Below are 15,989 nucleotides of genomic sequence, written 5' to 3' on the forward strand. Positions count from 1 at the left end.
ACGATCTTTTCTTATTAGCGCCTTTAAAAAGAAGAAAGCCTAAATAAAAATACAGAACGAATCTTTATTGATTTGTAGGTCTTTACAGAGGCCTTAGGTTTTAATAGTACATTTCCCTCAGATTCAGTGTTTATCATTGCATGGCAGTACCTTTTTGTCTTTATCCTTGCTATGTCTGCTTGCTATGCTATGTCTGCTGCTGTTGTTGTTTTTTCTTTTTAAATAATATGCGATGTTGCCCTTCTTATTTAATCATATTTTTAATCGTTTAGGGTAAGTATGAGCGAACAACCACGGCAAACATACATGCCAGACCGCAGGATATTTGATCTAATCTCTGTTAGTGAAAAATCGATCTATGACTGAAAGAGCCTTCCCCAGGGCTTCTCTTTCCCATCATTTGTATTTTGCGACTGACTGCAGTTTCTGCGCCGCTGCTGCTCGTACGCAATCTCTGGATAGGTGGTTGCCATGGATTCCTGGGTCACATGCGTGGGTTTCCTAGCCAGAAGCAGCAGAAGATGTTCGGACCAAAAATCCAGAGCCATTTTCATTCAAGAAAAAGAGAGGATCCGCTGTGGAGGGCTTGCTGAGCGGGTGGTCTGACTACACACCCGTCTGCTGATTTCGGCATCTTTTAAAAAAAAAAGCCAACCAAAAAACACGACGGGAAGAAAACCTGATCTGGGTGCTTTTGAATCACTGAAATTCGCAGCAAACCGGTTTTGTCCACATCCATAGACTGATAACAGGAATGAGTATAGAAATTCCTGAAGGACTGACGGAGCTGTTACAGAGCTTTACCGTGGAAGTGTTGAGGAATCAGCCCAGGGACTTGCTCGAGTTTGCGCTACAGTATTTCACCCAGCTTAAGGAGAACGAGACCAAAGAGGCCTCATTTGGCAATGACCAAAATTCGGCCCCGAGACTTGGGAAAGCGGTCAATTTCATTGACGAAGCCATGCAGATCGATTCGGAAAACGGAGAGGAGGACGACGACGATGACGAGGAATTCATAGGTGGGCTAACACATTCACCGTGCGTGTTTCTGTCATGGGGGGATGCTGAACTTGACTCGAGATGCTTTGCTTTGAATTGTGAGCATGTATGGATGGATGGATGGCCGTGGGAGAGAATGAAAATCCACATCGAGCGCGCTGATGCTGCCGCCATACATTTACAACGGCTCTGTCATTTGCCATATATGGTCACCGAGGCTCAATGCTGGTTCACGAACGTGTTATGCTCTTCACGTTTCTGCTCAGAGAATAGCACCTGCACACTGCGGCTTATTTTGCTTTATAAATAATTATGATAGTCATAAAAACATCTGGACCGTTTAAATGTTTTCTGTCTCAGGTGCAGGCCCGGTGGGCCTCCCCTTCATATGTACCCCCCAAAAAAGACAAAGCTTGTAAAATATAAAGGCCTATAGCTTTAGCTGTTATATAGATGCAGGTAGTACACAATGTGCTGTCGACAGGCCTACATTTCCTGAAGTATTTAACACAGTGACTGCTGCCAGAGTGTAATGAGGTGCAGCCAGAAGCAACCCAGAGCTCTGACACAGCATCCCAATGAGTGGTGGCTTCTGCAAGACTGGCTGCAATGGTTACATAAGGAGAAATGCCTCGCATGCAGTTGTTAAACGTCTGTGTTTTGGGTCATTGTTGTGCCCCCCCAACCAACCAACCACCATTAATGCCTCCCATATTTCAATGAGATTCCCCAGTCATCACTGGCTGGCAGGCCATTAATGGACGTGACCTATCTAATGTATATTTCATACTGACCTATTGTGTAGCAGCTTGGCACTGTTTTTCTCATTTAAATTTGATTCAAAGGCTAAAATCCACTTCAAAGCAGCTGTCCCCCATTCAGTTTTTACTCAGATGAATATAGACCCTAATGAGAATGCTCCACTTGTGCTGTAGATAACGAAATACAACGGCCTCAAACCTTACTAGCAATAACAGTTTGTGATGGATGGATATCTTTTATGGTGAAATCTAACATGCTTTAAAAAAAACAAACAGATATATATCTTTCTTTTTCTTTTCTCCAGCCCCTGTGATAAACAGATTCATCCGAAGAGCATCAGGTGAGTTACCATCTTCCTGTTGTGTCAAGGAGGGAAACTCTGGACAGTGTCTGAGCTGAAAACATTAAATAAAGCCTTCTGTGACACATGACTAGCGAGGCTGCGTCAGATTGGCTTCAGTACAAGTGATACTTAAGTATTTTTCCATCTGTCTTTTGTTACCGTCTTCCACTTATTGTAATAGTGTTGATATGTTACAGCTTGTGAAGCCACTTTGTCTCGAACCCGTCAGTGAGTAATGTAGCAATAGTAAAGTTGCGGCTTCACATAACTTAGTTGTGTTTGGATAGCTGCTTGGTTTGCCTTTCTGAATGGAAAGAATTATTTATTAATAACTTGGGTATTTACCTTACCTCTTATCACTTCAGACGGGGAACGAACATCTTTTACTTAGCAAACCGTAAATCTTGCACATGAAATGAAAACAGATTCAATTAAGTTAACATTAAGCTGGTCACTTACCATATTCCACGTTAGCCTGTGTCAAGTTGAAAGTTTTTTATACCACTACCCCATCTTTCTGTTAACATATAGGAAGGAAATGTGGTAAGAGTGCTGTCATCCATCACCGCATATTCCTGTACTCAAGATGAGAAAAGTTGTTTTTATTGAAAGATTTATTGCCTGAACTGGTCCTGAATCATCCCTGGAATTTGCCTTTTTTGTTTGACTGGGATGAAGTCTGTGCCGTGGGCCACCTGAAGATGAACATTTGTTTTTCAGATGTTATGTAAGGTGTCGTTATTCATCTAAAAGTTCATTTAAAGAAAAAGTGAAACTTTTTCAAATAAAGACCTGGTAGACAGTTCCACTGGAAGTGAGCTCTCAGAGACCCTAGAGATGCTAGTATACTTCAGCGTTATAATTCGCGGACGGGAAGAAACAAGCAATTAATAAGGGATCAATTAACAATTCTATTTACAAACACCTTTAACATCTACTGTCGCTAATAACAAGAAAACTGCCCCAGAGTCGAAAACACTATATGGACAAAATAGCTGCTGCTCATCAATAAGAGAAATGTAAATGTGATTCGTGTGTTTGTGTCATGCAGTGTGTGCTGAAGCATTCAATCCTGATGAAGATGATGAGGATAAAGAGCCAAGGGTAAACTGCATCCATCCAGTGATTATTGTTTTTACACAACTGGTTTAACTGTTCAGAGGTTATAAGTGTGATTCGTGATCTGTTTTAGGTCACTCACCCCAAAACTGACGAGCAGAGACAGAGACTACAGGAAGCATGTAGGGACATTCTTCTGTTCAAGAATTTGGATCCAGTGAGTGGATTATTCCATAAGCTCTTCTCTGGTTTGTGCCCTGCCATATCCTAAATTAAACAAAGGGAAACATGGCCCAAGGCCAGTAAATTTCTTCTTTTTTTTTTGCTGCATGCCCAGTACACCGTGCCTAATTTTTTTTAGAGATAGTTATTTATTTATTTGTTTTGGAAACTCGAAAACAAACTCTGAGTGCATTCTGCATGATTCTTTCACTGTCTGACTGCTGTCCCCGCCCCCATGACAGGAAGAGATGTCTCAGGTGCTGGATGCCATGTTCGAGAAGTTCTGCACGGAAGGGGAACATATCATTGATCAAGATGATGACGGGGACAACTTCTACGTTATCGAAAGGTGGGTTTAACTTGCTCGTGAATTTCAAATCGCATCATAGTTGGTTATTTAACTTGAAAAAGTGAACACAGTTGCTAAATAATTGCTGAAATCATTGTTTTGTGCTAACTGAAGATATTTTTTCCCCGCTGCCTTTCCATTCAGTGGCACGTTTAACATTTTCGTGAAGGTTGATGGCACGGAAAAGTTGGTGGGCTGCTATGACAACCGAGGCAGCTTTGGAGAACTGGCGCTGATGTACAACACCCCCAGGGCAGCCACAATAATCGCCACTTCACCTGGAGCCCTTTGGTGCCTAGTGAGTAAACCATTACACCGCACCCCACTGCAATGGCACAGTTGGATCCTTAATCGGGTTTTTATAGCATGCTGTGCTGTCAGCTGTCATGATTTAAGTAAGCAGGGAGTTTATCTGCGACGGTGTGGAAACCATCATTAGGTGAACACAAATTAAGGCGAAAGCAGCTGTTTTACCTCCAGGCTCTGTTCGTTTTATTGTTACATTTCAGCATGGATGCTATTTTACTTAAGGAAAACTGGCAAAACATCCAGTTAAGTATCCAGTCGCAGTCTGACTTGTTTCTGAGAAGCTGCTGTTTATTAGTGACTATGTGAGCCATCGCTGAACTGCGGGTAACGTCTCAGTTAAGTCCTCTCAGTGCAGCTGGGTAGGTTGCTGCCATGTCCTGTGCTCACCTGAGGACTTGTAGGTTGTTTTTATTTGAGTCTCTAATCTCAAACAGGAAGCCCCTTTTGACCACCAATTGGTTTAGGTCAAGGAGGAAGAGTGCTGCCAAAAAATGCATCCAGTCAAACAGTCGAAAATTTATTTATGGCCCTTGTTCATTTTGTAAACAAGCGATAGGATATGAACTTGAAGTGGGTCCAACTTTAGCAACCTTTAAACCATGAGGCTCCAGCCTTGCTTGCGCCTTTGGGTGAGGGGAAAAAGGTTTGTCAGCTATAGGGCGCCCTCTGCAGTCACATATGTTTCCTGCAGCACAGTATGTTACTGCAAGCTTTGTTGACCATGCTGTCTGTGATATTTTTCCTTTCTTTGTGTTCAGGCTTGGTGTCCTTTCATTCATTTCATTCACATAATGACACATGGATGGTGCTGTTTCTTTTCTTTTCTTAAATTCAAACTATAAGTGCACACTATTGTTTTATGTGAGCTATTTGATAAGATAGATAAGATAACTCTTTATTGTCATTGCACAGTCATACCTGGTGCAATAGTATAACGAATTTGGAAACTGTCCCACGTCGGCACTGCACACAACACAACACAACATGAGATCAGTCTGGACTTCTTGGTTGGGGATTTTTCATCATTATGTTTATTATTATTTTTATTACTGTATAGCACTATTATGAATAATATTTTATAATGTGTGAATTGTTAGTTTTTGTCTAACCCCAGGGTCAGTGTCATCAGAAATTGTGTTTAATGAAGCCTTATTTTAAATCTGTTTCAGGATCGTCTGACATTCAGGAGGATCATAGTGAAAAACAATGCCAAGAAGAGGAAGCTGTATGAGGCATTCATTGAAACTCTACCCCTGCTTACATCTTTAGAGGTCAAGATTAACATTGTCCTCCAGCATTTACACAGTGTACTACATATTTACAGTAAAACATTTGCAAACCAAATATGTTTCATGCACAGGTGTCAGAGAGAATGAAGGTAGTTGACGTGCTATCCACCAGGGTGTACAGCGACTCGCAGCAGATCATTGCTCAGGTGAATAATGTCTTCGTACAATCTGCTTTTATTGGACTTTTTTTTTAAAAAATGCTACATGTTTTTGTGCTCCTTTGCAATTGCTGTGTTGCTTTTTGTCATAGGGTGATTTAGCGGATTGCTTCTACATTGTCGAATCTGGCCAGGTTAGAATCACTATGAAGAGAAGTCGGGTAAGTTTGCACCGCCACCCTTTAGACAAGCCTTTGATTAAAAAAAAAAATCTCTGGAAACTTAGAGTACGCATTTCTTTTTCTCTGCTAGACAAAAACAGACCAAGAAGAAGAGGAGGTGGACATCGCTACATGCTCCAGGGGCCAGTATTTTGGGGAGCTTGCTCTCGTCACAAACAAACCCAGAGCTGCATCTGCCTATGCTGTGGGGAGTGTCAAATGCTTGGGTAAATTTTGTGCAGTTTTGTGCTCGTTCGTTCATATATCGCGCCAAAGATGCACATCTCCCAGTAAAACACATATTATTTTGTACCATCCTTTTCAAATTCACCTCCAAGTCCTGACTGTATCTGTTTTCTTCTTTATCAGTCATGGGTGTTCAAGCCTTTGAGAGATTGCTAGGCCCATGCATGGACATCATGAAGAGAAACATTGCTAACTATGAGGAGCAGCTGGTGACCCTGTTTGGAAGTAGCCCTGAAATTGAGCAACAGACTGCATGAAGCGACTGCAGTGGACTGTAAATGGGTGGATGGAAAAAGGCTTGTAACCACTTAAACAGATTTTCTTACAAGAAATGTGAATATCCACCTACATAAACCATTTGAGCGTCAGATATATAAAACACACGTTGTCGGAAGGTTATGGCCGAAAAGTAAAGCCAAAGCAGAGTTGCTTAAAGCTTGTTTAAATTACATTTTCCACAACACTCACCTTACAAAAAAAAAAAAAAATGTAAGTGTGCATTTTACTTGTCGGTGTTGGGTGCATTACTTGTTTGTAATTTGAGCATTTTTTTTTTAACTTTCACATTTTCTCCACAGTGTTATAGCCACACGAAAAATATTATATATATCGTTTGTAAATTTCTAAACATTACGTGTCAAAGTCAAAAGCCAAAGCTGATTTCTTACTGGATAAGTGCGAGCAAACGTCACATGTACAAAAGGGCCCAAACCTGAGAAAGGGTAAACGGTTTGTAAAGGATAAAATCTTTGACATTTTGATTATGAAAAAACAAAAAAACTTGGCAGTATCCTAAAATTTCTACAAAAATACATTCCTGTTTAGCATAAGATGGAGTCCCTGGAATACATGCTCATAAACCACGTATCACTGTTGCTAAGTGTTTGTGGCAGTTAGCTGAGTACTATGCTCTTTCTTTTTTCAAAAAAGCAAAGTTCAGAGAGATAGCTGATAGTTTTGTAACAACACACAACACATTGCTGTATAATTTTAAAACGGAGTATTTACTGTTATTATAATAGGCCCACTTTAAACTTCATAAGTTGCCCAACAAGACAGTAGTCATTACAGGCAACATCTTAAGGCAACTCATTTTTCTGTGTTTCAATGTAAAATTTAGGTAATACTGTTTTTGCATAGGTGAAACATACATTATTATGACATCCATATTTGCTGTCTACCTCTGCCAACAACTTCTACAGTTTTACGCTCAACAGGAATCTAAAGTGGGTCCTCTCTCTTACTACTTCTCTCTTTTTAAAGTAACTGAGGTCTTCTGTATTTTGTCTGCAGCTTACATGGTTTAACTGGTTAAACATGCAGATTTTATCCCCCACCCTTCCCCGTAGGACTGGTCATTTTTGAAGGCATACCCACAATACTGGCTAAAAGTACTGTATGTTTCACTTTTCATGTCAATAAAGATTTTTTTTTTTTGTATTTGTGCTTCCGGTTAGTATTTGTTAAAAGAATGAAAGAGTCAGTTTCTTACTGACCCACTCATTATTCATGGCAGTCCCCATATCTTCTACGAGATTATTTCGTTACGAAAAAGAGAATTTAATCTTTAAAACGATGTGTCCATGTGATTCTTGCTGTAACTGCAACACTGCAGATAAAAAATAGTCATGTATTGTTCCTTTTATTGCCAATCAGCTGTTACTGGCTAGTAACAGGCGTGTACTTTTATCCAATGAGAGGATAAACAACAAACTAGGGGACACCTCTCCTATTTTTCTCAAACATATCAACCAATAGAATATCCGAATTCGTCTTGTTGACGTTGTTGCGCACCAATGGGGAGCTTCCTCTGGAGCCATTCAATCCCTCCCCTCGAGTGAATGCCACAGAGTTACTTGATGTCGACAGCTCTGGTAAGTGGGAAGTTGGTGAGTTTTTTCGAAGAAATAAACGGTTGAAAGTAATTTTTAACTCGGTCCACGTGAGACTCGTGTCTTTGCAATTATTGTATAATGTTTAAGCGAGGTTGTCACGCGTTAATTTGACGTCGACTAAAAGATTGAGATCGACAGTGGGGCTTTTTTTTCTCCGTTGTGACGCTCGTTGTTTTTGTTGCAAGAAACCCATCCGACAGCAGTTGTTTGTATTAAAACAAGTCTTCAAATTAGTAGAATATGCTTTGAATAGTGTGAAAATGCCGTCAAAATGCTTCTATAGGTTTTCGTGTCATTCATTTTGAACGGGGCAAAGATGTTGCGTCATGCCTCAACTTGTTGACATTCTTTTGTTTACAGTGTTAGACCCCAGAGCTTCGAGGTTTGAGCGAAGGAAAGTACTGCTGCATTTAAATGTTGGAGAAAGAGCAGGCCGAGTCCCCAACCGTCTTTTTCGACAATATAAGACTGTTGAAGCGTTTTCTGAACGGTATTATGTTGTTCGTGTATCCTTGCTTACGAAGTCGAAACAACGGTGTCTCCGAACCTGCGGCCTTTGATCGGTTGGCAGACCGTTAGTGTTCGTCAGTTTTTCATTTAAATGTGTTAAATTCAGGAAGTCACGGTCACCTTTATATTTTAACGATTTTCCATACATTGTTTGTCGATTAGCACAATATAAATTCCCAATAAGAATGATATATTTTACTTTGTCATTGACACTCACATACTTTTGTTTTCAAAAACGATGTTTTCCACCGTCGGTAAGACACTTTTTAAGACGAATTTCTGGTATTTTTCGCTTTCGCTGCGCAGTTATGAATGAATGAGCTCTGGTACGCATGCGTCAAACCCTTTTAAGTTTATAAACAAGGCCTCCACGCAGGGAGTCACATGACTATTCACAGAGGTTTGCTGTGTCGATTCAGAGACAAAGGAGTTCCCAAAGGCTTTGTGCTTTTTCCGTAATATTGATGTCATACGTGATATGCAATGATTCAGTACTAGCTGTGGTGTTTTTGTTTTGCTGTGGTGATGATCTTTGATAGCTCATGGGTGTTATAGTCGTGTTTTTCTTTCAGTTGATTATTCTTTCAAACCATATTACCATAAAAAAACAAACAAACGCAGACATACATACAACTTTATAACTGCAAAGACTTTATTTTGATTTAGTTCATATTTCAATTCAACAGAGCTAAATTTTTATTTATATATTTATATATAGTGCAAAATTACAACAACAGTTGCCTCAAGGGCTTCAAGTGCAACTGGTTATTGCACAGCCCTGATTCAGATGACAGCAGTAGCTCCATTTTAGCTCTAACTTTGTCTTTTGGTTTTGCCCAAAACCAGATGATGTGTCAGAGTATGACGATGGATGCTGAGTAAGCTGGACAGTAGCCCGTTTTTTATTTTGAAAGAGAGGAAACCGAACATCTTGAAAATGGACGAGTCGTTCGATCCGCTCAAGTGTAATGAGGACCTGCCTTCCCCTCCTGGGTGCCACATGGAGTATGGTAAAACTAGCCAAAAAGAATGTGCAGTCTGCAGTTAAGCAAACCGAACCCTTCAGATATGCGTATGAAAAGTACTGAATTATCTCCTTAGACGACATGCCAGAGCTGCAGGAGGTGGAGGAGGACCAGAGGTCTCCGAGGTTATTTCAAGTTGGAGCAGTGTCTCACCAGGAGCTCAGCTGCTCTCCTAGCACCAACTGGCTTGCCGAGTTGGCCAACATAGCCACCAGTCCTCAGAGCCCTCTACTGAAGGACGCCCCACACAAAAGGTTTGTAGATGTTTAAGGAATGCCTGCATGTGTGATGTAAACACAGAGACGCCTTTACACATGTAGTAACAGTACACCCCAGTACACCTGGGGGTAATTTCACAAGATTAAGAGTAGCAGTTTAGCAGAACAACAGCAAAAATAGCCCCTAAAATTGTGCAGATTTTTAACTGCAGTTGGGACATGCAACATTATGACCAAGACTGAGCAAAATCTGTTTTAATTACAAAAGAATCACATAAAGCTGCATATAAGTGCATTTGAGTGTGTGACAAATATATCTACTTGCGTAACAAACTAACTACTGATGTTTGTGACATTGTCACTGTTTTTCAGATCATCTCCAGTTCACATCTTTGGCAACAGCAATAGTTTACATTCCTATGCCCGGCCCCCGTTAGCCAGTAGTGCACCCAACCCGTCCAGAGGCCACCTCAGGGAGCGCAGGCGTGTCAGGGTAACCTTTCATTTCTAACATTCTCACTCAAAAACCTGATAATCATTCATTCTGACAGACTCAGCATGGATTTTCAACCTGTCTCAATGCTGATATGATTGTAATTTGTCTTTCTTAATTATCAAAAACAGGCCAGCAGTGAATCAGAGTCTGGGGTTTTCTCAATGTCATCATCGTTTTCTGATGATGAAGACATGGCATGGTCTCACTCTTGGCCCTCCACAGCCTGGCATTGTTTCCTAAAAGGTGCATAAATAAGAATACATGACCATATGCATCCGTCAGTGCATACACACACACACCTAGAAGTCAATTCAGTCACACATGTTGGAGTTAATGGTGAACGTTTGAAGTACTTGAAACAATTGTCTTGAAAATTCCTCATAGTGTTTGCTTGATATTTAAACATGAATGCAAAATTCACTTTTTTTTTCAAATGTCATCACTTGATGAAGGCAGGAAAATCCTTCAAAATGTGCTGAGGACAACTAGAGATTCATTCAGGATGATTTTGTTAACATTTTCTTCCACTAGGATTAGCACAAATTGCAAAGAAGACCAGTTCTTACCTCTGGTGTCCAAACAGCAGCATTGCATCCAGTTTCTAGCATCCTCTCTGCAACATCAGCACACTTATGCTAATTTGTCATGCTTCATTGTTCTGTTGCTATTCAGGGACTCGTCTGCGCTTCCATCGAGGTCCAAATGTGGAGTGGCAGGAAGCTGATGAACTCGGGGATTCGGATGATGACTCAGATGATGAAAGCATGCCTCCATCCTCATCCTCTTTCAAGGTATGGCAACGTATGGTGCCTTTAGTATGTCTTAAAAATTCTGATAGTCTGACTAGATGAGTAAATCATTGTGGACACTTGTATAAGGTGCTTTATAATATGTAGTTTACTTTGTACTTTATAGAAAGTGACTGACAGTAAATTTGAGTAACTGTGTGCACAAATGAGTCTCAAATGATTTGCAGCAATGGTCGTTTTTATATATATATATATATATGTGTGTGTTGGTGTAAAGTAATTAACTAATTTATTAGACTATCACCCAAGTAAGGTTTATGCCACAGCTGTCCTAAATTAACAGTATTGGTAATAACTAAAATGATCTTTTATGTTTCTGTAATGGTCGATCCACCAGTGTGTACAAACTGTTTAATCAATTTAGTGTCTTTACTCCACAAATTTTCAAATTTCCGGTTTTGCAAAATAAATAAATAATAAATAAATATTAATAATATTAAAGCAAATTATTATTTGTTAATTAAAATAAATTTAACTGCATTCCCGAACAGAAAAATGAGCTTTAGTGGTCAAATATTACGCTTGAGTAATTTCTAAATTCTCCAGTGGTGGCTGAAGTTTGGGTATAAAAACATGAATTCAGTTATTTTTAGTTTTTGACAGATTTCTAAAAATATTTGGTTTTTAAATTTTTTTTAAATTAAAAAAAAAAAAATTTAATCACAGGTGGTCTATTACATTAAGCACTGTGGGTGTCTCGCGTACTGAGTCTTTAAGCAGTTGGACACTGATTTGTATCTACACTAATTCTTCTCTGGTAGTGAATTTGTCATGCACGTTTTTCCAGTTAATAGAAATATTTCTTATCTGCATTTATGTTTCCTTTACAGAGATATGGCTCTGATGGGCTTAAACTGGTGAACCACGAGGAGACATTATCCTTTGGGCAGGCAGTTCTGAAACTGACCTTTGACCCGGGCTCACAAGATGAAGGCCTGCTAACAGCTGAATGCCGATTGGATCACCCCTTTTTTGTCAAAAACAAAGGTACAAAAACACATGTTCTTTCCTTTTAAATTGATCTTTGCTGTTAGAATCTTCCACTTAAACAATTTGCTGAATCCAATCTATTTAGTTTTTGCATTTCAGTAAACACCTTTAGGATCAAACTAATATATAATATCCTGTTTCAGGGTGGTCTTCCTTTTATCCAAGTCTTACTGTGGTGCACCATGGGATCCCTTGCTATGAGATGCAGCTGGGTGATGTGTGCCTGCCGCCAAACCACCCAGATGCCATTAACTGTGATGACTCAGTCGTCTTTGACACTTTCAGAAGGTATGCTCTTTAGATGGTCATGTAATTTTTTTGCAGTCGTTTCACATTCACTTGGATACATGATAAGTCAAAGTAGTTGTAAATATTTTCACATGAAACCTGGCTGTTTAGAAATACTGTTTGTTCCACACACCAGAAGAAGGTTCTGGTTATTGATTGGTTAATTGAATCCTTCCTTTCTGTCTCCTGCAGCTATGACTTTACCCCACTAGATTCCTCAGCGGTGTATGTTCTGAGCAGCATGGCTCGTCAACGGAGGGCCTCCTTGTCCAGTGGGGGTGCTGTCAGTCCAGACTGTGATAAACTCGAGCGCTCCAGCTCCCCTCACTCCTCCAGTAGCAAATCGAACAGGAGCCACAACTCAGGGATAGCCAGTGGTGCCACACCTACGAAATGCAAGCGGCCAATGAATGCCTTCATGCTCTTTGCCAAGAAGTACAGGGTGGAGTACACACAGATGTATCCTGGAAAGGACAACAGGTGTGCAAATGTCACTGAAATACAATATACTTACAGATATTCCCAGTTACAGCACTGTGCATAAGTCTTGTGCCACCACTAATTTTTCTATATTTTGCTAGGAAAATATGAAAAAAGTGCAATAATTTCATGAAACGTGCAAACATAGTTGGAAATATATAGATTATGTAAGGCAAAGACTCAGTCTGTACAATTCTAACAAGGCTGAAAGCCAATATTTGGTATCAACATCTTTATTTTTCAATACAGACTGAACTCTTTTTTTTTTTTGGTCATTTCTTTAGGAATAGTTCTCCAGGCTTCTTGAAGGACATTCAAGGCTCTTTTTTTGGATGTTGCATGTTTTCTTTTGTTTTGTTTTCTTTCAAGATGATCACACACTGCTTCAACAATGTTGAGGTCAGAGCTCTGGGGAGCCCAAACCATGACTGTTCGTGTTCTATTGTGATCAAAATCTGTCATTACCTTTCATAATTTTATCAGTTTTGACAAGATCTCCAATAGCACTGGCTAAAATGCAGCACCAAACCATGACAGAGCCTCCACCATACTTTACAGGTGGCTGTAGACACTCTACGTTTTACCTCCTCTGTGCATATTGACGATGATTTGAACCTGAACTTTTACATTTGGATCCATCAGACCTGTTCTCACTGATTTTCACTTTACTTCTACTTCTGATTTGGCATACCTCAGCCTTTCCTCCTTGTTTCCCTTCCTTAATAATGGACTCTTGAGTGCAATTGAGATAACTTCTGATGAGGTTTCATTGAGCAATAGATGGATTAACTTAACAGCCAGAGCTTTGATGCACTTTTTTCAGGGACATGACTTTCAGATTTGCTCAAGATGGATTTTTAAAAAAAATTTTTTTTTTTTTTTAAATGCTTGAATGAGTCATAGGTGAGCATTAAGTGACTTGATAAACCAACCCCCTGTCATGGTTAGATGTTCTTTGGTTAGATGTTTTTAATTATTTAATTTTTATCAGACCTTTAGTTTGAATTTTTCTGTGACCTTGGATCAAAATGTATCCCTTTGACCTGTTTGCCAAATGGGTTATTGTGACCCCAGGTCAACGGAGGAACATGTGGAACAGTTTCACATGATTCAAAATGCCCACAGCTTTATGGTCGCTTTGTGTCTCCCTTCCCACGCCAACTTGTGTTAGAGGTTGCCTTGTAGTTGAACACAAAGATAATTCCTTATTGGCCACTGTAGCCCTGACAGCAAGGATAAAATAACACTCCAAGAAACCCAAACTTTCCCCCCAAAACAAACAAACAAAAAAACAAAACAAAACAGCAGAGCCACTGTGGGTCATGCTTCTGATAGAGAAGCTGTTCATTCAGTGGTGGGTTAGAATTTCTGATATGTAGACAAGCTGTAAACAAGTCGTAGAAAACCAGAAGGACTAAAACTCTATTCTCATTTAGGAACCCAAACCCTGTATGAAGACACACGTCTCCCAGCACATTATAATTAAGGCTTTATTCTCCACCCACAGATGGCTTACCAGCTTTAATTGTTAAAAAAGCAATAGTAAAACCAAGTGTAGCTGTTTTTATTTTCTTAGGTCAAAAGTTAGAGTGGACATGAAACATTAGATGTAGATGAGGCTAATCTACACCTTGGGGTTCCACTCTAAAACTCTGTCACAGATTTAGCACTGACAGCTGACAGTGTTTAGATTAAATTAAATTACATTTTTTTTCTAAAGACATTTAGTTTCACTTCTTAATCAAACGTATGCGGGCTGCTTTTTCTATATCCTGGACAGAAGGAGAAAACGGGACGGTGTTAAAAGGAAAACAAAGACACATTCTGGCATGTCAAAAATCTGAAAAACTGAATCTCGATTTGTCTCTAACCTTTCGCTCCAGAGCCATTAGTGTCATTCTGGGTGACAAGTGGAAGAAGATGAAGAACGAGGAGAGGAGGATGTACACCATGGAGGCCAAGGCCCTGGCCGAAGAGCAGAAAAGGCTCAATCCAGACTGTTGGAAACGTAAAAGAACCAACTCGGTAAGGACCAAAATCAGATATCACGCACCGATTTCTATTTCACAACCGATTCCACATTGCACACTGACATTGCATTTTTATGGTTTTAAACATGGGTCCAGTCTGCTGTGTATCTACAACTCCTGTTGTCTTTGCACAGGGTTCCCAGCAGACCTAGATAATCTACCCACATCCCTGGCTGCTGTTGTTTTGGCATGGAGAGGTGCTGGACAGAGTCTGATGGACCGCTTGATGCCTCTTTGCTCTCCTGTATTCTTGAGACTCGACTGTGATGCTGAATTCACTTGCTTTTTATAACCATGAAACATTATAGTGACAAAACAGAGTTATGAGATATATATACAAAGCATTTAATCTAGTCACTAACAGTGCATATATTTTCTTATATCTTTAATGTCAAAAATGGTCTTATTCCTCTGAAATAAGAATGAATTTCAGGTTATTTCATATCTAGTGGTGGGAAAACATGAGAGCCTGTGGTGCTATGCTTCAGTAAAAAAAAAAAAAAAAGACAAAAGGGGGAATTTCAGATAACTTTTTCAAACCTGTTCATAGTGATATTTTTAATATTCAGTATATTGCACAGATAGATAATCTATTAAAACATTTTGTATTACAGTATACAGCATATTCTGCCGCTGAACTATGGCGAACAGTTTGTGATTACTGCCCTGCAAGTCTTTAGGTCGTTTTTGCCCGACCACCCGGTCACATGATGACAGGGCTTTCCGCATGCGGTGGTGGGTTTATACTCAGTCATAAAGCACTTCAGGCTTTCACTGTAAGTGTTTATTTCTTCTGCACTTTATATAAATATGTAATCTAATCCTATACAGCCATTGTATACAGGGGGAAACTGTATAATACAGCTCGTCTCTTGACAGTTAGCCATTTGACACAATCGTGGCCCAGCAGCCATGCTCTGCTTTCAGGTTTCTCTTAAGTTTTAAATGCTTTTGTTCATAATGTACAGGTTTTACAGCACCAACAACCTCTTGCACAAAATATCCTTGTATCATATTATAAATAATTTTTTAAAATTCTCTCCAGCTGTGTGTTTCTTTGGTGATTGGCTTTAAGTGTGAATATATTTTGACGTGTTTATAGCTTGTTCTGGTAATCCTTTGAGTAATTATCAGTTTCCTACATGAGCAAGTTTTAAAAGCTCTTAATATTCACTGAGCTGAAAGTCCAACTGGGAAAGACTGACAGTTTCATCACAGGTTAATGCAGTTTAATCTTTTGTTTGTCTACCACACCAAAGCCACCATGTACAAAGTTGGAAGTGTGCCGAATTCATTCTTGTGCTGAATGACAGCAGCGTTAAAGGTTTTAGCTGAATCTTATGCTCAGTGG

The 15,989-nt window shown here is 39.7% G+C and overlaps 2 protein-coding genes across 4 annotated transcripts; both read left to right on the forward strand.

Annotated features, from left to right (window-relative positions):
* Positions 1–398: 398 nt before the first annotated feature.
* On the forward strand, positions 399–7,337 carry prkar2b (protein kinase cAMP-dependent type II regulatory subunit beta). Its single transcript, XM_026175502.1, has 11 exons — positions 399–1,019; positions 2,066–2,101; positions 3,156–3,208; positions 3,297–3,380; positions 3,628–3,734; positions 3,879–4,032; positions 5,213–5,314; positions 5,404–5,478; positions 5,583–5,651; positions 5,743–5,878; positions 6,021–7,337. The coding sequence occupies exons 1-11, from the start codon at positions 755–757 to the stop codon at positions 6,152–6,154; spliced, it is 1,215 nt and encodes a 404-aa protein (XP_026031287.1). The 5' UTR covers positions 399–754; the 3' UTR covers positions 6,155–7,337.
* A 336-nt stretch (positions 7,338–7,673) lies between these two features.
* On the forward strand, positions 7,674–15,678 carry hbp1 (HMG-box transcription factor 1). 3 transcript variants are annotated; one of them, XM_026175501.1, is made up of 11 exons: positions 7,674–7,786; positions 9,149–9,312; positions 9,404–9,581; positions 9,918–10,038; positions 10,170–10,284; positions 10,714–10,832; positions 11,681–11,837; positions 11,984–12,128; positions 12,321–12,608; positions 14,492–14,633; positions 14,773–15,678. In XM_026175501.1, exons 2-11 carry the CDS (start codon positions 9,174–9,176, stop codon positions 14,788–14,790), a joined length of 1,422 nt encoding a protein of 473 aa, XP_026031286.1. In that variant the 5' UTR covers positions 7,674–7,786; positions 9,149–9,173; the 3' UTR covers positions 14,791–15,678. The 3 variants fall into 3 exon arrangements, with proteins under 3 accessions (XP_026031286.1, XP_026031284.1, XP_026031285.1); XM_026175499.1 differs by having other exon boundaries at positions 7,674–7,771; XM_026175500.1 differs by lacking the exon at positions 7,674–7,786 and adding an exon at positions 7,803–8,282.
* The last annotated feature ends 311 nt before the right edge of the window (positions 15,679–15,989 follow it).

The sequence above is a fragment of the Astatotilapia calliptera genome, chromosome 7, assembly GCF_900246225.1.
Source record: "Astatotilapia calliptera chromosome 7, fAstCal1.2, whole genome shotgun sequence".
Taxonomy (NCBI): Eukaryota; Metazoa; Chordata; class Actinopteri; order Cichliformes; family Cichlidae; genus Astatotilapia; species Astatotilapia calliptera.